The sequence below is a fragment of the Lynx rufus genome, unplaced genomic scaffold, assembly GCF_022079265.1.
Source record: "Lynx rufus isolate CCGP_SWC_20201006 ecotype Redwood Valley unplaced genomic scaffold, mLynRuf1.p SCAF_16, whole genome shotgun sequence".
Classification (NCBI taxonomy): Eukaryota; Metazoa; Chordata; class Mammalia; order Carnivora; family Felidae; genus Lynx; species Lynx rufus.
This window is the reverse complement of record NW_025814830.1, coordinates 31,041,985-31,061,285: the sequence shown is the minus strand read 5'-3', so window position 1 is coordinate 31,061,285 and position 19,301 is coordinate 31,041,985. Positions and strand designations below refer to the sequence as shown.

At 44.8% G+C, this 19,301-nt stretch overlaps 1 protein-coding gene and 1 long non-coding RNA gene across 5 annotated transcripts in view; one reads left to right on the top strand and one right to left on the bottom strand.

The window, feature by feature from the left end:
- CSNK2A2 (casein kinase 2 alpha 2) overlaps nt 1–12,576 on the top strand; it is a 40,689-nt gene extending 28,113 nt beyond the window's left edge. For 2 of the 4 annotated variants that reach the window (XM_047078502.1, XM_047078499.1), the window contains 5 exons: nt 754–864; nt 1,123–1,224; nt 1,745–1,845; nt 2,649–2,797; nt 4,451–8,688. In XM_047078502.1, the coding sequence (XP_046934458.1) occupies nt 754–864; nt 1,123–1,224; nt 1,745–1,845; nt 2,649–2,797; nt 4,451–4,527 (540 nt within the window). In that variant the 3' untranslated portion in view covers nt 4,528–8,688. Of the gene's footprint in view, nt 1–753; nt 865–1,122; nt 1,225–1,744; nt 1,846–2,648; nt 2,798–4,450; nt 8,689–8,810; nt 8,985–10,242 lie in introns of those variants that run through there. The other 2 variants (XM_047078500.1, XM_047078501.1) reach the window with 2 other exon arrangements.
- Nucleotides 12,577–13,039: 463 nt separating this feature from the next.
- On the bottom strand, nt 13,040–19,190 carry LOC124511351 (uncharacterized). The gene is made up of 4 exons (XR_006961868.1): nt 18,996–19,190; nt 16,797–16,858; nt 14,265–14,379; nt 13,040–13,124 (listed from the first exon to the last, which is right to left on the bottom strand). It is a non-coding gene; the product is annotated as an uncharacterized LOC124511351 (long non-coding RNA).
- Nucleotides 19,191–19,301: the final 111 nt, after the last annotated feature.

Genomic DNA, 19,301 nt, shown 5'->3' with positions numbered 1-19,301 from the left:
GCTTACCGCCGACCAAAATGCTGGCCAGTACTGAGGTGGTACTGGAGACCCATGCTGTTTTCTTTGGCGGGCTTCTGTTACTTCTTAGTCTCCAGGGTTGCTTTCTACTTTGCATAAGTATAGTACACAAGGAAAGTAGACAGCTGAACCTAACTATAGTCCCTTGTTTATTTTGGTCATGGTTTTCTGGAGGACCCTGCAAAGAAACTACAGCTGATGGTTTCTACTTCATTTAATGACCCTCAGACCAATCTGCCTAGCCTCAAAAGTACACTTGGGTCCCTCCTTATTTTGATATTCAATTCTGGTTGTCCCTGATAGATGAGTAAATGAATCAGTTACTTAGATTAATGAGAAGCTGGAGCAGCGCTTTGATCCTGGACTGGGGTTGTATGTCCCCAACCCTTTCCGTTGTGGCTAGAACTTATAATGGAAGCTATTAATGATGGGAATGTGTTATACATGGAAGTGCTATGGAGACAGAAAGAAAAGCTTAAGTTTTATTGATCTAAAGAGAATGAGAAGCCCAGGATAATTTAAATTTTCAAAAAGAAAAGGCAAATAGCATTTTAAGTGCTCTGCTCTAGAAATGACCTCTTCCACAGTTACTGAAAGTGTAATTTTTGCCAGTGCGCTTGCTGACATTTTTTATGTGGCCCATGTAATTGGTAGCCAGTGTGATGGGGCCTGGTTCCAAGGCACAGGAGTCTAGAACTACATGTTTTACATGTTTGATTTCTGTCATGTTTGTAGCTGCGACTGATAGACTGGGGCCTGGCAGAGTTCTACCACCCTGCTCAGGAGTACAATGTCCGTGTAGCCTCGAGGTACTTCAAGGGCCCGGAGCTCCTCGTGGACTATCAGGTAAAACTGTTAGCCAAGCACCTGTGCATTTGGGGTGTATTGCCTTAGTGCTTCTCCCCGTTTGCTGTTTATTTAGCAGTTTGGATATATTGAAAACCCCACCCAAAGTGATAATTTCAAATTTTTCTCAATGACTTTTTTTTTTTTTTGCTTCAAATTGTAAAATATGTGCAAAGGTCACCCTGAAGACTAGAAATTCAGATCTGAAAAATGAGTTTGTAACACCCTTCCCTGACAGGCCAACCTTATTTTCCTCAGATGTATGATTACAGCTTGGACATGTGGAGTTTGGGCTGTATGTTAGCAAGCATGATCTTTCGAAAGGAGCCCTTCTTCCATGGACAGGACAACTACGACCAGGTGAGCAAACACTAACTAGCCCCTCCCTGTGTAGGGGCAGAAGCCGAGAAAATGGAGTACTTTGACAGGGGTGATACCCTTGAGCTACTAAATATCGTTGAGTGTCTGCACATAAGTTTTCCTTCAGGGTAAAGAATTTCATGAAATTTTGTCTGTGGTTACCAGGTCCCCAAACATAACAGATAAAGTGATATTATGCCCAACTTCCAGAGTGAGTCTGTGAAGTCACGCACTCCTTGTCTAAATAAAACTAGATTCTAGTCCTTAGGTGATGCCTCTTGTACTCGTCAGCTTCTAGATTATTGTCATAAGTTGTTACCATTTTAAAGGCAGTTTGGAAATTTGCTTTCTGTGAACATTGTGTCCTTGTGTCTGCCGCCTGTCAGCCCCCGGCTCCAGTCTGTATCTGGTGTCTGGAGGTAGAGTGATGTGGAAGTCCCCTAATTCCTTGGGATAGCACCTCACAGGCTTGCAGTGAGCCCTGTGCTCAGTGATTTGGTCAGTTTGTTTTGTGTTTCAGCTTGTTCGCATTGCCAAGGTTCTGGGTACAGATGAGCTGTATGGCTATCTGAAGAAGTATCACATAGACCTAGATCCGCACTTCAACGATATCCTGGGACAGTAAGTAAGAGAGAGGGAGAGAGAAAGAGGGTTTTACCCCATTTCAAAAGTGGGAGTGTTGGCTGAAATCGCTGGCTAATCCTAGCAGAATTGAAATACACTTCTTTATTCCCGTGTGTATTTTTTTTAACTTGTTTTTTGAGAGTATTTGGGCAGTGTTTACATGTGTCTTTCAATTGTTGTACTTCTCCAAGAGATAGTCTGTCAATCAGTAAAAAATTGAAGACAAAATCCTGTTACAGAAACCAGCTTTCTGGTACAGCATGTGCTTATTTTAGAAAGCTCTGATTCTTCTAGGAGTAAGACTGTTACAATTTTTCTTGTTCGGTGTAATGGATTTTCCACAAGATAGCAAATTTGAAAGCATATTTTCAGGTACAGTGCAGTAGTGTTGAAAAGTAAATGTGTTGACAATATTCAAACAGTGGTTTATGGAACCTCTATGTTTCTGAGGCTAGCTCTCTAAATATTTCTGCTGAACAACAAAAATAACTCCCATCACCTCTGCGCCTCACCAAAATTGACTAAAAGCCTGAGGCATAAAAAGTGATCTAGAAAGGTGCCACAAAATAAATCAGATGTAGAAGTTAGAGCTAATTTTATTTATCAGTCATAGAGCACAGTTTTTATTTTAGGATGCTGCGAGTGTATCTGTGTGGGGGTGGGGCAGGTACCAGCGAGAATGAGGTTTCACAAGCTTGGAATCAGTGCATTATTCTAAGATTTTGTTGGCTTTAGCCCTAATGCATCAGGATCCTTGTTGAATTTAATCTCAGAATACTATTGCTTCCCTTTTTTCTCAGACATTCACGGAAACGCTGGGAAAACTTTATCCATAGTGAGAACAGACATCTCGTCAGCCCCGAGGCCCTAGATCTTCTGGACAAACTTCTGCGATACGACCATCAGCAGAGACTGACTGCCAAAGAGGCCATGGAGCACCCGTACTTCTGTGAGTCTCCAGGGACTGTTTTCAGGGGCATAACTTACTAAAGGAAAAATACTTCTCTTCATCTTTGAGATCAGTCAAGAGAATTCTAGGTATTTGTATTGAATCGTCCTTAGAATTTGGCCTCATTAGTTCTAGACCGTTGAGACAACTTTGCAGTTGCTCTGCAGAGGGGTTTGCTTGTTCACTGCCTAAGCTCCCTCGAGTCCGGGAGGGACCATTCCCTGTGGCCCTGAGCTTATAGATCACAAGTATCTAAAATTTGTTTTCAAGTGTATATATTTGTATGGAAACCTAACCAAAGGTATTCTTCCCTTCAAAAACCAAGTAGTTAGTTAAAAGTGATAAGGTGACTGTAGTGTATTTTCAAAGAAGGAAATGAGTTAAATAAACAAAAGGAATTTGAGGAAAGGAAAGCAGGTATGGAAGGACTGCACTAAAATCTCACCTGCGTTAAAGAATTTTTAGGTCTCACTTCAAAGTGTGTGTATGTATTCAGTGCATGTGGTTGCTTATTGTCTGCATGCATACAGGCCTCCCCACCCCTCACCGATAAAGATGTCTCCAACAAACTTTCCCCTTAATTGTTGGCGACGTGAGATGACTTAGTCCAGGCACAGGGGAGACTGGGGATGAACGTTACAGGACCCGTCTCTGTTCACTCTCTGAATTGAGAAGAAAACCTTCAGCCTGTCTGTTGCTTGGCCAGTATGCTGTCTTCCCTCCTCCCCTCCACCCCCTAAGATTAAACAAATCTTACCTGAAGAAAATAAATCTTGAACCTCTTGGCCTGTAAGCATTAGTAGACAGCAAATTGGAAAGGTTTTACCCTTTGGTCTTCTAGACCTCAGACAAGTGCAACTCAGATGTCCTCTTTCCAACTTCTGGCACAGGAAGCCGTTTTTACCCTTTGAGTTAAATTGAACTAAGAATTCCAGTGTTTTATAGTAAGTAATTCGTGATTTATTTGCTTTTCTGAATACACATCTTTTGTAAGAAAAAAAAAAATGTTTCAAATGACTGTTGCTTAAAATTGATAGGTCTTCTAATGGCTCTTTTCATTCTCCCTTTGCTCCAGAGTACTCATTAGCACACATGATTTGAAGAAATTGGGGGTTGGATATGACAGTATTCAAGGAAAGGAACACATAAGAAAATAAGTAGTAATTTTGAACAGTGGGAAGTTAGTGAGTCTGGGCCTCTGTTTTCCATGGGCCTCAGAGATTGAATTTGCCTTCTGAGGGAAGTGTTAAGAGTTGACTCTAAGAGCAAATTCCCCTGATCGTTTTTCAATGTCTGATTTTTCTATAACCTTAGATCTGTAATTTGTTTTTATTTTTTAATTTTTAAAAAAGTTTATTAGTGCGGGGAGAGGGTGAGAGAGAGAATCTTAAGCAGGCTCCACACTGTCAGTGCAGAGCCCAGTATGGGGCTCAGACTCACGAAACTGAGCTCATGACCTGAGCCGAAACCAAGAGTCAGATGCTTAACCATCTGAGCCACCCAGGCGCCCCTAGTTCTGTGATTTCCGTTGCCCTTCTGACTCTGTCTTCCCTGTCAGTCTGTCTATGTCACCGTGGAAGGGGTTTTGTCATGATGGTGTCTCCCACACCTACCAGCCCTGATTCAGCTGACTTCTGTCCTGTTTCCTTGCAGACCCCGTGGTGAAGGAGCAGTCCCAACCTTGTGCAGACAACGCTGTGCTTTCCAGTGGCCTCACGGCAGCCCGGTGAAGTCTGGAAGGCGACGGGTAATGCGGCATTGATGCTTGCCAATAAAATCAACCAACCAAACACAAATCTTGAAGGAAACTACAATGTGATAAAAAGAAGTTCTAGTCATTCCTTCTAAATGCAAAGAAGAGTAAAGACCTAAATGTCAAAAAGAAAGAAAGAAAGAAATTCCCCAGTACTAGTTACTACAGGGAGCCGCCATTCTGGCAGTGTGACGATGCACATAGTTCAGGATCTGAGGGAACACTCCCTTTGGAATGCATGGGAGATGAGAGACTCGGAGTTGTTGTGCATTTGCGTTTATTTAACAGGAGACCGCTGTTGAATTAACCTGTTCAGTCAACAAGCTCTGAATATCTGACTTCCTATCTATTCCACTGTGGTCTGGGTTTCCTTTGGTGAGATTCAGGCTCAAGTTTTAGCAAAATGTCAGCAGTCTATACTGACACACCAGCCTCATTTACGAAAAGGAGATATTAAAACAGTGACAGTATTTTTTTTTTAAGCTCTTTTACAAATTCATGTTTTATGTATTTTTTTATGACATGAGCTCTCTAGGAAATGTACCTCATCCCTGCAGTTTTCTTCTAAGTGTATTCATTTGGGAGCAAACTGCAGTCACTCTCACAAGGGTCCCCTTTGCTGTCAGAAGGCATCACTTTAAACCTTGTGACGCTGTGTCCAGGGCCGTCTGTCTCCTCAAAAGTTCGATGCAAAGTGCATAACTTGGAGCTCACTGTAACCTTTGTTGATTTGCCTAACCATAAAACCTTGTTGCTGTTTTTTCTGTGTAGCCTTTTTTTTCCTTTTGCAGCCTTGTAAGGAAAGCCTCACCATTTCCCAGCACATACATCCGTGTGTGTGTGTGTGTGTGCGTGTGCCTGTTTTAACACACCTCTCTGAAAGAGACTTTTTGGTCACAACCATAATGAAAGCTGGAAAGTCAGTCTTCAGGCAGGCTGGGGAGGGAGAGAAACATCCTATTAGAATGTATTTAGGAAAGACCTGTTGGGTCAGAAAAATGTATTCTCCCCAACCCCCCTTTTTGCCTCGTTTTATCCTCATGAGAAGCAGTTTCCCTCTGTAATCAGGGTAACCTGCGTTTTTAAGCTCTGAGAGGTACCACGTGAATGTGATGGCAAAGCTGAGTCTTTCTCACTTGCAGGGACAGATTGTGTGCAGGGCCAGCCCACTCCCAGGGATGAGCAGAGCATCATGCGAGGGGCTTGGTGAGGATTTGGAGCACATAGAGCAAGTGTCAACGCTTGGGACCCATGGCACTAGCCTTCATGTTAGCAAAGGAAGCTAGATTCTGCTTTAAAAAGTAAAAAATGTAGGGCTGATGTCATTTTTGGGGACTTGTCACCAGTATGCTTTGCAGGCAGTCCCCCCTCACCCCAGCTGCAGAGCCATGCCACAGCTGTGGGAACTTGACAGCTAGGCCAGAGCTGGAGGTGTCTACCCACATCATACTTTAGGATTTCTTTATTAACTATTTAATAATGCCATACATTTTTATAAGGTTAGATTGATTGTTTGAAAACCTCTGTTTACATTCCATATTCCAATAAAATCATATTGGTATTGGTAGCAGGTCCTATTTCTACATGTAGATTCTGTTTTTGTTGTTTGGTCGGTGGGGATTTGAAATGCAAATAAAACTCTTACTAGAGTTGAGCTCACGGATTACAACTTAAAAGTAAGACCCCAAAGCCAGGAAATGCATTCAGTTAAGGTTCTCATGCCGATACTACCTGTCTGTGTTGCACATTCTGTATATTGACGAGTCCATTTGTTCAGCCTGAAAAGCCAAGACATGAGCTCTCAGCTGGACCTGTATTGGCACATCAGGCAGCAGAAGCCTTCTGATGTGCCCCTCTAGGCAGCACTGTTGGTGATTATCAGGGAGATGTGCCACTGTGTCTTTTTTGCCCCCCTACTTCTCCCCTTTTCGTCACCCATTCTCTCCCCTTCCACTTTTTTTTTTTGTAGTTGTCTGTCTGGAACAGGCAGGGAGAGCATACTGGAGAGTCTTGGTGAAGTAGCAACTCCATTTTTTCCGTTGGGTTCCCCAGAGGCATTGAAAGCATCTGGAGGAGTACAGTTAGGTGATGTGCTCCAGCCTCTCTCCGTTGATGATTTAGTAGATGCAAACACAATAACTTGCCTGTCTTGTGGCTCTGACACAGGAATCGTTCTTCCTTTTCGTGTATGCTTTACTTTTCCACCACCTACGCTCTTCACTTCTCTTCATGCCTTAGCATCGCTGAGTTTCAAAAGCCTGCCCCTTTCTGAGTCTGGTCTTGACACTTAGCTGGCTGGCTGACTGTAGGTGGTTCTTTCCCAAACTGAAGTGAGTCCAGTCCAGACCTTTTCTCTTCTTTCCCATCTCCGTAGCCATTTTGTGTCCCGATGTACCTAGCTCCTTCAAGATTTCAGAATGCTTACCTGGGTTAGGAGATGGTCATGGAGAGTTCAGGGTGTGGGGGGCAGGGAAGGGGAGAGAGGGGGCGGGGAGAGAGAGAGAGAGAGAGAGAGTGTGTGTGTGAGTCTGTTCTTCTATTTAGATTAAGCCAAGGTAGATTTGCCCACCCACTATCCTTTTTGATCAGCATGTTATTTCTTAAATTCATCTCAGTAATTTTTATTAGGCATTTTTTTTGCTTTGTTACCTTATAACAGGTTAAAAGTGCCTATGATAAGGACTTGGTTATTTCCTAAAGAAAAGCAAAAAATGTGGGGAACAGGGTAGTGTTACACTATCATCTCAGGTACAGCCTGTGTTCGACAACATAGGCCTGGTATGGTGAGAACAGAAAGTTCCTATGCCAAATACAGATTGGTCTGATTGACCGCAAGTGAGCATAAGCGCGAGGCTTTGCTTCAGCTGACGAGTCCCATGGCGAGAGCAGAACTGATGGAACGCCAAGTGATATTTTCATCTGCAGTTTGCTTGCTGTTCACTCTCCCCTGGATCATATCAGCTGCCTGCTCTTGTCCTGTCCCTGTGGGAGGTGACTGGGTGGGAGAAGCCAAGTGGACAGTGCAGACAAGCGTTCTTGGGTCTTCTCACCAATTAGAGCAGTGCCAGTGGTGGCTCTTGGAGGCGCCTAAACACCGGCTGCTGCACCAGGCCTGACAGACGTTCTCTAGCGCATCACTGCTCACAGGGCTCAAAGCTAGTGTGTTCCCTTGCAGAGAAGGAAGGGACTCAGACTGCTTGGATGGAGGAGACAGAAGAGCTTGTAATCCTGAGGGGGCTCAGCAAGGAGGTGGTTAAAGGAAAGGGAACCAGTAAGAAAAACAGTCAAGGGATAGGTCTTGAGGAGGGAACATGACTTCTTCAGAGAGTCAGGGGTACCACCTTCATGACGTGGAATGCGCCCTGAGATGGGCACTGCCCCCTGGAGTGGTTCCAGCGCCGCTGAAAGGTGGCGCCCTCAGACAGCTGCTGAGTCCCCGAGAGAGCTGGCGGCCGTGGTCTCGGTCCGCACCTACTCAGGGAAATGACTTAGGTTCTCCCAGGTGCTGCATTGAGGATGGAAGCAAAACTATTTGGGAACACAAGCAGCAATTGGAAGAATTTTTATATATGCATTGAAGTGGTTCTAAGCCCACTTAGCAGTTTCCCTTAATGCCAGTTCAGACTGAGCGATTTGTTTAGAAACCTGTGTTCCTGCATGGGCACTCGCAGGAAAAAGCAAACTTCCCTCCTGCAGATAATAGGGGTAAGCTGGAGTTAAGTTCATTGAAATAGAAACCCTTCTAAAAGCAAAAGCAGGGTGCACGGGAGCACACAAGGAGCCAGAGTTTTTCAGTGAGCTTAATAAGTCTAAGGTGGCATAACATCCTGCTTCTAAAAATTAACCCCAGGGTGGGAATGGGGGAGGGGAGGTGGCAGTGAAACATCTGGCAGAGAAAACCAGTAATAACAAACACTTTTGAGCTCTATGGATGTGTTCATGGAAACGACGACAAGCAGGTGTTGTGGAGGCTGGGGAAAGTGTTGTGATGGGTTATACAGCTGATGCCATGAGTACTTTTGTGTAGAGACTCAACAATGTGCTACAAATGTGATACTTAATCCTGAACTGCATGTATTGGGGATTGTTTGAAAAAAAAAACAAACTTTCGTGGAATCAATAAATTAACAGTTTTGCACTTGCTGGCTTTTCTTGCTGTAAATGGCGACTAAGAGGTTGGGACAGAAATCTGGACACCCTGTGGAAAGCTTGGATAAATCTTCAAGAACCGTGGAGCCAACTATTTCCTTCTGTTTGCAGAACAGCAACACTGCCTGGGTTGTGATCCCTTCCAAATGATCACTTCAGACACACTTGGCCACCTCTTTGTATCACTGGATGACTGATGTCTGATTGATGTGCTGCTGCCCTTAGAGGAAAGACAAGTGTCATGTGAAACCTTGTTTTCAAAAATAAAAATGTTGATAACCACCAGATTCCCAAGCGGGAGACAAGCCACTGCTATGAGGCCCTTAAACTTGTATTTCCTGTCTCTTGGGGGAGAGGAGGGGTGCACCTTGAACTGGAAAGATGTGTGTATGGGGGTTGCAGTTCATCACCACCTTCGTGTGGAGCTTTCCTTTATCAAGAGAGGTGGGACTAGAGTGGTGTCATGTGGGGCTTGTGCTGTTTCTTGGTACTTGCTCCAGAATCCCTCTCCTAGGCACCTGCTTCTGGGATTGGCCCATTTTAGTGCACAACTTTAACCTTTGTGGCTGAGTATTCTGCGTTTATGAAAACCTCTCCCCACCCCCATTCCTTGCATCAAGAGCGGGCACACGCTATTGTGTGTCTGCATTTGGCAGATGGTGGTGTCTTTAATTAGTGTGCTTCTCACTGATGGAACCCTCAGTGGCGCTGGACGCTTGGAAATCAGTTGCTGAAGTGCTTAAAGGCAAATAGTCCTTTCTTTCTTGAACCTCACGCACCATGTGGCCTTTCTCAAGAAAGGCCTTTCTTCCTTTACCCAGAGGAAGTTTTCACGAAGCGATGTTTCTGTGACAGCTTCCCAGGGGCACAGTCCTTTTCTCTCGATGTAGTGCCGATCTGTGAGACGTTGCTTCTAGAATTCCGCTGCTGGCATCTCACCACCCACTTCACTGTGCTGGACATGGAAGGGAAAATGGGGTTTTTAGGTCATGCCTCACAGCTGCTCCCAGGGGAGAGTTAAAAATATTTGAGCTCCCTTTTTGCTCTTTGTTTATTAGTGGACTGGGCACTTTCCTGGTATAAATACAGTCCTCTGATTATTAGTCCCAAGACATCCTCTGTAAACGGGGTCAAGGCTGATGGGGACCCAGCGTTGGACTGTTGAGCCTGTCACTCAGCTTGCTCAGAACAGTCGAGAGGCCTCGGTGCTCCTAAATCTGCACTCTGAACCCAAGAGGCAGGGAGGAGACTCGGGCACACATGATGTGTCCGGAGCTTTCCCCTCTTCCTCCCAGGAGCCTGCACCCGAAACCGCGTCTGCTAGTGGTGATCACGAGAGGAAGGAAGAGGGTATTACTCGAAACCCGAGACCATAGAGTTAGTTCTTACCAGGTTTTCCACACAGTGGCGTGGGAAAGTCAAGCTTGCACACTGTTCCCAGCACTCTTCGAGAGAAGGAAGCCACAGGCAAGTGGAGGCCTGTCCTCACTCCGGGTCAGATTGATTAATGTCGTCTTTCCCCTCCTCCCATCTCTTTCCCCAGGTCTGTTGCGGTTCCTCCCACTTTTCCATAAGCAGAACAAGAACCAAATCAAACGTCTTAACGTGTGTAGAGCGCGATCACGTTCCGTGAGCAGACACAAAATGGTGGCAGGTTTGGCGAGCACGAACCAGACCAACCGAAGGGCAGCCCGCCACCGTATTTCAAACCTCACTTCTGAATGTAAAAGGTTCACACGCCTTTGGCTTCCTGTTGACTTCCTCCTGACCCAGAAAGCATGGGAAATGTGAAGGGTATGCAAAATGGTTGTTGGTTACTGTTGCTCTCCCGTGCCCCTTGACTCGGCCTGTGGCCACCTGTTTTTCCAGCAGACCACATTAACTAGCCGACCACAGACTCCACAGTGGGGAACGGGGGCAATACATGGCATGACGGGCAGTTACATATTATAATTTTAAAAGTATATATTATTGAATAAAAGGTTTTAAAAGAAACGTATGGAGAGTTTTCAGTGTGGAAGGGGCCGTTAACCAAGACCCGTGGCCACAGAGGACTGAGTGAAAAAGAAGAGCAGGTTCTAGCCAGAGGAAAAGCAGGGGGAGTCCCAGAGGTGAGGAGGGCCGTTTTTAAGGACGCTCTTGACCAGGGATGAGAAGTTGAACAGGTATGGTGAACTAATCCTGGGAATGGGGCAAACCGCAGGTGACTCTAGTAGACTGGGCGAGCCGGGAAAGCCATGTTTTGCCTTGACCCTTCCTTCTAATCCAATGACTAGGCGGTAAACATCATCTCTAGTGACCTCCAGAAGATGCCTTAGCCCCTTCTTTGCTTTCCTTTTGCTGGTGTCTCCATAGTTCATTCCACTTCCCCATTTTGCCCCTCTTCCCCATGGCCCCTTCTGAAAAAGCATCTTAGCTTGGAGGCTGGTGGAGTCTGCTGTTCTCCAGCAGGCAAGGGTCAGGGGTCTCAGGGCCAGATCCGAGGGCTGCTTCTGGTGGCATTTGGAAGCTCCCGCGAGCTGGAAGGAAAAGTGGCCCACTCCGCTGTGAGAGAGGGTGCAGTGGAAGCACCAGTTGTATTTGTTGAGTGAAAACAAAGGAAATCTGCTTTACAAATGAGCCTTCCCTGGCTCCCTCAGGCCTGCCCTCTGAGGATAGCTGTGCCATGGGGAGGTGAAGGCAGCCATAACCGGGTGGCCGGCCAGCTTGGCCTCTGGCTGTGGCCTGCGTCCTCCCACAGCCTGTAGAGAGCAGGAGCAACGGGCAGACCCCGATACCCAGGCGTCTCAGGGGTGCCCACTATTCACACAAGCCACTTGTTCCCACAACATTCCTTCTTCTGTCTTTGCTGCTTGTCCTGCACAGGTGACTGTGGGAACGCAGGTGTGGACACTCACAGTTTCTGAAGCAATTGTGGGGGGAAAGCAAAGAGGCCCCTCAGGGTCACCACGGCGTCACAGTGGCCCCTGGAGCAGCTTCTGTCGTATTCAAGCAGTTCCACAGGTGTGGGAGCCCGAGACAGTGCCTGCCCCCCCCGGCCCCCGGACACCAGCGAGGAGGGCCCGCAGGCCCACCGCCAGCAGACTTTGTAAGGCCGACAGGACATCGAGTGGATGGACTTGGGACTTTTCCAGCACCATCACTGGCCTGGTCTTCTCAAGCAGGCACTCTCATGCCGCGGCCCTTTTGACTCCAGGCTCTGCAGATTTCTCTTGGTCTCCCAGGTCTCTGGGACAGCATCTCAATACCTCATTATAACGAGCACGTCCCCAAAGCTCCTGAGGACACGGTGCTTTGTGTGCACATGTTTATCTACATAGCACGTTACCTCCATGGTGACCCACTGGCATTTGAGGGCCTTCCCAGACCAGAAGGGGCTCTTCGGAGTAGATACAGTTGATTGACTTGGGAATTCTTAGATGCCACGCAGAACTCAAATGTTAGCTCCCCATTTTTCTTCCCAGGGTGCTCTCTAACTTCCCAGTGGGAAAGTCTTGTTTTCTGGAAACCCCTCAAGCATATCAGATGTTTCTTTTTTGTGGATGATTACTGTTGGGCAGAAGAGAGGTTGTAGAATGAAGGGAAAGGAGGAATTTTTGCTTAGGCTTTTTTGACCTTGAGAGAAGGGGACAAGGGACCTGCTTACCCAAAAACAGTCTATAAAGCTCATCCACAAAGTGCTTGGCAATTCAGAACATCACATCTTTTAATGGCCCTGCTTATATTTGGATTGTTTAAAGTAACATTTATTTATTCTGATTACCAAAGTAATATATGCTCATGGTAAGAAATTCTGAAAGCCTTCCCTTACCACATGCCGCGCGCCCACACACACACACACACACACACACACACACACACACACACACACACTACTCTTTCCTTCCTTGGAGGTAACCATAGTTAATTTTGGCATATATCTTGTAATTTACTAACATTTAAAAATCAACGATTTTTATTTTTACAGAAATGTAATCAAACCACACATTCTCTCTTTTTTGCAACTTGTGCTTTCGCTTAGTTGTGACAGTTTTACTGTTAGCACGTATAGACCTACCTCACCCCTTTTTGTGGCTGCATGGGGTTCCATTGTGTGACGTACCACAGTTGAAGCAATCCCTTCCTGATGAGAGACTTTTACCAGTACTGTTACCAGTATTGCTGCAATGAACAAATCTGCATATACATTTTTACACGGTATGTTTGTGAGATAAGATCTTAAAAAGGAAAAACTGTGCTGTATGTTTTGTTTTAGAAAGGGCACTGCTATGATTCAGAGGAAGCAGTCTTCTCTTCCCTTCTCTCACTGGTTTAGGTTGGAACTGGGATGCCTTTAGTCATGGAATTCTTGTGAGGCTCTGTTAGGCACTGGGACATGATGCCCAGAGTCTTTGCACTTTCCAGGGAAACAGGAATGTTTGAGACCTGAAAAAAAGAAAAGGTGTTGGCGCTAACATAAGAAAGTTATGAAATAAAAAACTAATAAATGTAATTACATGTCTTTCCAATCCTATGAGCTTCATTGTCATTTGCTTTAAAAAAATATTTTTCTTGGGGTGCCTGGGTGGCTCAGTCGGTTGAGCATCCTACTCTTGGTTTCGGCTCAAGTCATGATCCCGGGGTTGTGGAATCAAGCCCAACACATCAGGCTCCACACTCAGCATGGATTCTCAATGTCTCTCTGTCTCTCTCCCTCTGCCCTTCTTCCCCACTGGTGTTCTCTCATGCTTTTTTTTTTTTTTTTAAATTTTTTTTTTAACGTTTATTTATTTTTGAGACAGAGAGAGACAGAGCATGAACGGGGGAGGGGCAGAGAGAGAGGGAGACACAGAATCGGAAGCAGGCTCCAGGCTCTGAGCCATCAGCCCAGAGCCTGACGCGGGGCTCGAACTCACGGACCGTGAGATCGTGACCTGAGCCGAAGTCGGACGCTTAACCGACTGAGCCACCCAGGCGCCCCTCTCATGCTTTTTAATACAAAAAATTTTTTTTAATATTTTTTTCTTGATGCCTGGGTGGCTCCGTCGGTTAAGTGGCCGACCAGCTCGGGACATGATCTCACGGTTCATGAGTTCGAGCCTCGCATCAGCTCAGTGCTGACAGCCTAGAGCCTGCTTCGGGTTCTGTGTCTCCCTGTCTCTCTGCCCCTCCCCTGCTCATGCTCTGTCTCTCAAAACTGAATAAACATGGGGAAAAAAATTTTTTTTAATGTATATACTTTTTTCTTGGGGCACCTGGGTGGCTCAGTTGGTTGAGTGTCTGCCTCTTGGTTTTGGCTCAGGTCATGATCTCATAGTTCTGTGGGTTCAAGCCCCACATTGGGCTCCGTGCTAGCAGTGCAGAGCCTGCTTGGGATTCTCTTTCTCTCTCCCTCTCTCTGCCCCTCCCCAACTCGCACTGTCTCTGTCTCTCTCAAAATAAATAGAGAAAAAAACTTAGCTTTGGAAAAATATGCATATATGTATTTTTTCTCATGATAATTAGTGAAGAGTCACAATTACAAAACCAAACAATTTCAAAAGCAGTTTTAAAAGATCTTTTCAAAAATTACAGGGAAAAACTTACCTTAAGTATGAAAAATGGCTACTATGGCTGCTATGTTTGAAGTGCTGTAGGGAAGCCTTCGAAAGAAAGCACGCAGGGGCTGGCAGAGGGGTGGGTGTAGAATGGATGAGCAACACTGAGGAATAAAGAAAAGCTGTTAAAATGTGCATCTCAAACGCATTGTGAAGAAGTCAGACTCAAAAGGATACTTATTCCATTTATGTGACATTCTGGAAAAGGCAAAATGTAGGAAATGGAGAACAGGTAAATCTGTGGTTGCCAGGGTTTAAGCATAGGTGATAACACGAGGAAATTTGGGGGTTGATGAAACTCTTCTGTATCTTAAATGTGGTGATGGTTATATGACTTGGTGCCTTTGTCAAAACTGTACACCGGGGCACCTGGGTGGCTCAGTCAGTTAAGCATCTGACTTCAGCTCAGGTCATGATCTCGCAATTCGTGAGTTTGAGCCCCACGTCAGGCTCTGTGCTGACAGCTTGGAGCCTGGAGCCTGCTTCGGATTCTGTGTCTCCCTTTCTCTCTGCTCTTGCCCTGCTCATGCTCTGTCTCTCCCTTCCTCAAAAATAAATAGACACTTAAAAAAATTTTAAAAAACTGTACACCATACACACACACACACACACACACACACACACACATACACATATGTATGTGAGTTAAAAAATAAATTAAAAAAAATAACAATAATGTGCAAGGGCCCAACAGAGTCCCATTTGAACTTCACTCTCAGATGAGCAGCGGCCTCGTCCGCCCATCACTGGCTCTTTCACTGCTATCTTCCGGGCTGAGGGTCGTCTCTGGGTGTAACCACCCAGGCCGGGACACAGTGGTCCTCCATCTACCAGCTGGACACTCAATTTCAAGGCACTCTTCATCTTTGCTCCCAGCTAAGGGGTGATTCTCCAGGCACAACTTTGCCCACCTCATTGCTATACCTTCCCATCTCGATCAGCAAAGGGGTGGGGCCTAAATGCTTCCTTGCAGTGTGTGGCGAGTCCCTTGTGTCTCTCGGAGGCCAGGTGTGCTGAGTTTCTGGGCTCTGACTGACCTGAGCAAACACCGTCCACTGGGTTTTGGTATTTTTCAGTGCCTTTGCACACTGAAAGGGATGCTTATGGTTACTGGTGTTTCAAATAATATCTTAGTTGTTTTTCTTTTTAATGTTTGTTTATTTTTGAGAGAGAGAGACAGAACGCGAGCAGGGAGGGGCAGAGAGAGAGGGAGACAAAGAATCGGAAGCAGGCTCCAGGCTCTGAACTGTCAGCACAGGGCCTGACGCTGGGCTCGAACCCACGAGCGAGCTGTGAGATCATGACGTGAGCCAAAATCGCAGCTCAAATGAATGAGCCTCCCAGGTGCCCCAATAATATCTTAGTTATTAAAGCTGTACATTTAAAATCTAATTTCTCTTGTGTTCTTAACATCAATTTACAAGTCTTGTTATAACTACAAAGTAGTTGGTTTTATGTATAAATACTTTTGCTAAATCCTTGATTGATGCTCGATCGATTCAAAACTTAATGGGTTAAACTGTAAATATTGCTTGTATGCTTAATCTAGTTTCCTTAGACCACATATTTAATCACATATTTAATCTGTTTGATTTGTACAAGCACTTCCAATATGAAAGACCTAAAATGAGATGAAATCTTCCTAAGCATTCAAATACTAACATATTTAAGTCTAAATTCACAGATTTAATAAATAAAATCTTTTAATACTTAATACATTTTAAAGTTTAATAAATCAAAATCTTTTAAACATTTAATGTTTACACACTTAAAATTTTATAAGCATTTTAAAATTAAAATCACAGGTAATTTCACATTCCTTCAAGCATTGCAAATTAAATTCAAAGCATCGGGTTCTCCAATACATTAAGGTATCTTAAATAACAAAATATCACAATAATCGGAAACTTATTCCTCTATTTGACAAGGATTACTGGTATCATGGTTTTGATTTACTTGCCATAATCTGTGTGTGACATTCTACCAAGGTAACATTCTATCTGAACTCAGGACTATGATACATTCATAGTCAGAGATTCTGGGGTTGGCCAAGTACAGGTTGCTACTTCTGCAATAGTTATATGCAAATTTCTGGTTAACAAACTAAGCCCCTTGCAATAGTAATGGGATTTTCAAGACTACCCCCAGATCCCACCTCACTCAATGAGGGTCAGGATTTTGTTACCTTTTCTGAAACTCTTAATGGCCTGATACATCAACTAAGCTTCTGCACCCACTACCCAGATTGGAATCACTTCACTGCCTCTGTAAATTCTGCTTCCTTCTTTCTTCTTTTTTTTTAACTGACTCATCCACCTCATTATAATTACAGAAATCACTGAAGGAAGCTACTGATTAGCAAGATTTTTCCTGTATTTTGTCCTTACATAAATTCATGTTGATGAAGGGAAAACAATCTTAAAGAATGATAGTGTTAAGTTGGTCCACATCACCTTTGAAATGAAAGTATATGTCAGAGGTGATCATTTGACTCTAATCAACTCATTCATTCATCGTATACCTGCCATGATGGTGGTCCTGTGTAGGTGCTGGGATACATGCACAGAAGAAGACAGTCTGGACCTGAAAAAAGCATGCCAAAATTAAGTCTACCATGGAGTCAACTCACGAATTCATGTTCTCCAAACCTTTGATCAAATCATCTATATTGTAGGGGTGTCTGGGTGACTCAGTCAGTTAAGCGTCTGAGTTCAGCTCAGGTCATGATCTCATAGTTGCTGGGTTCAAGCCCCACACTGGGCTCTGCACTGACAGTGTGGAACCTACTTGAGATTCTCTCTCTCCTTCTGTCTCTCTGCCCCACCCCCACTTGCACACATGTGCACTCTCAGAATAAATAAAAAAAAAATCATTCTTACTGTAGCCAAGGCCATGATCGCAATAAACTTTGAACCCCAACATAAGAAAGAACTAAACACAGTTCAGGTAGACACTTACTGAGAATGGGTAGTTGGGAGAAACAAGCACTTTCGTTTTATTCATCAGCTTGCTCATTGATTGTCTGTCTGTTCAAGGCGCTTAAGCCCATACTTGCTCAAGGTGTTCCATTTTTTTTTAAGTTTATTTATTTATTTTTTAGAGAGAGAGAGAGAGAGAGAGAGAGAGAGAGAGAGAGAGGGAGAGAGAGAGAGAATCCCAAGCAGGCTCCACACCATTAGTGCAGAGCCTGACGTGGGACTCCAACTCATGAACCTTGAGATCATGACCTGAGCTGAAGTCAGACGCTTGGTTAAGCAACTGAGCCACCCAAGCACCCCAAGATGTTCCGTTTTAATTGAGGAGAGTGCATGGTTAATGAGGGACATGTGAATAGGCAGATGCATTAGGTGAGCCCCAATGCAGAGGAGAAGATCTTTATTGGTGGGTTGGGTCTGGAGCTGCTGAGACCAGGAGACACAGAACCTGTGCTGGGCCTGCAGTGACCAGGACCCCAGGTCCATGACTGATTCACTGATTCAACACATGCTTATTGCATTCCCACTTTATGCCAGCACTTTAGGTACTAGGAATACAAGACAGACCAAATTCTTTCTCCCAGAAGCTCAAAACAGGGGAAAGGAGACAGCAATAAGTAACTATATAGACTATGAAGTGGTGATAAGTACTATGGAAAGAAATAATAAAGTGGGGTAGGAGGACAAGAAGTTGGGGTTAGAGGTGCCATTTCACGCTGGTTGTCAAAGAGGTCCTCTCTGAGGAGGTAGTGTAGTGAGTTGAATAGTGTCCCCTCAAAATTCATGTCCACCCAGAACCTGAGAAATGGGCACTTATTTGGAAAGAGTGCCTTCGTGGATGCAATTAGTTTAAGGTCTCAAGATGATATGATGCTGGATTCAAGGTGGGCACTAAATCCAATGACCGGTGTGCTCATGAGAGGAGAGGACACGGAAGAAAGGTAATGCCAAGATGGTGGCAGAGATTGCAGTGAAGCTCCACAAGCCTAGGAGCACCTAGGGCCATCAGGAGCTGGAAGAGGCAAGGAAGATCCCTGAACATTTTAGTAACAATCAAGGGATAAATTGTTTACTGGCCTAAAGCACAGTCCCCAGCAGTCATCCAAAAATAACAATTTCATAGAAAAAACTGTTTTTTACTTTCTACTCTAGTATGATCCACATATCCTCCCACCCCCCACCCCCCTGCCATGTCTAGAAATTCTGGCTAGATTGTTCACAGGGTTGATGTGAGGATTAAATGATTTAGGAAAGGCTAAGCTCTTAGGATGGTACCTGACACCTGATAAATGCTCAACTGACGCTAGCCATTTGTAGCCTTGTTGATGATGTTAACTGCAAACTCCTTTTCTGTCAGTCACAATACCCAGCACAGGCCTGAGCACAGAATATAATATTTAGGAAGATGCTCAGTGAGTGACTGGTCTCCAACACTTGGGATTTCTTCCACACTTGAAATATCATAGCTTATTTTGTGTCTTTTTAAAAAATGTTCTAAGTATTAATTGATTTAGAAAAACAGCTCCACCAACTCTATTTTGTTTAATTTTATTAATTCCTGCTGTTATCTTAATGTTCAGGCTTTTTTGTTCGCTAGTGCATTCAAGGTAATTTTCCTGAGGGTACAGCTTTGCATCCCACAAGATATGCAGTATATTCATAGTGACCCTGTTAATGATTAAAGCAATGCTGTACATAAGGCGCTTAGCACAGTGCTCAGTAATGTTTGGTTGCTTTAACCTTACCCTGCACACGGCGGCCAGTCTATTTGACACTCTGGTAAGCAGTTGCTTAGCAAAGCCACCTTCTGCGTCTTTCTCCACTTTACTTCTGCCCTTGTAACTCCTCCCAGTCCTTCAGGGGGCGGGGCCAGGTCTTCACGCCCCTGACCCCACCCCGCCACGTTCCCTTGACACTCTTTGCGTGCTCCACACATTCTATAATCCTGTCTCCTTCCGTTTTCTAAAAGCAGCTCTGGAACTAGGATGAGAAAAATAGTCCCTTGACAACAGAGTTCTTTCCACAAGAAGGCGGGACTGGGGCGGGGCTTA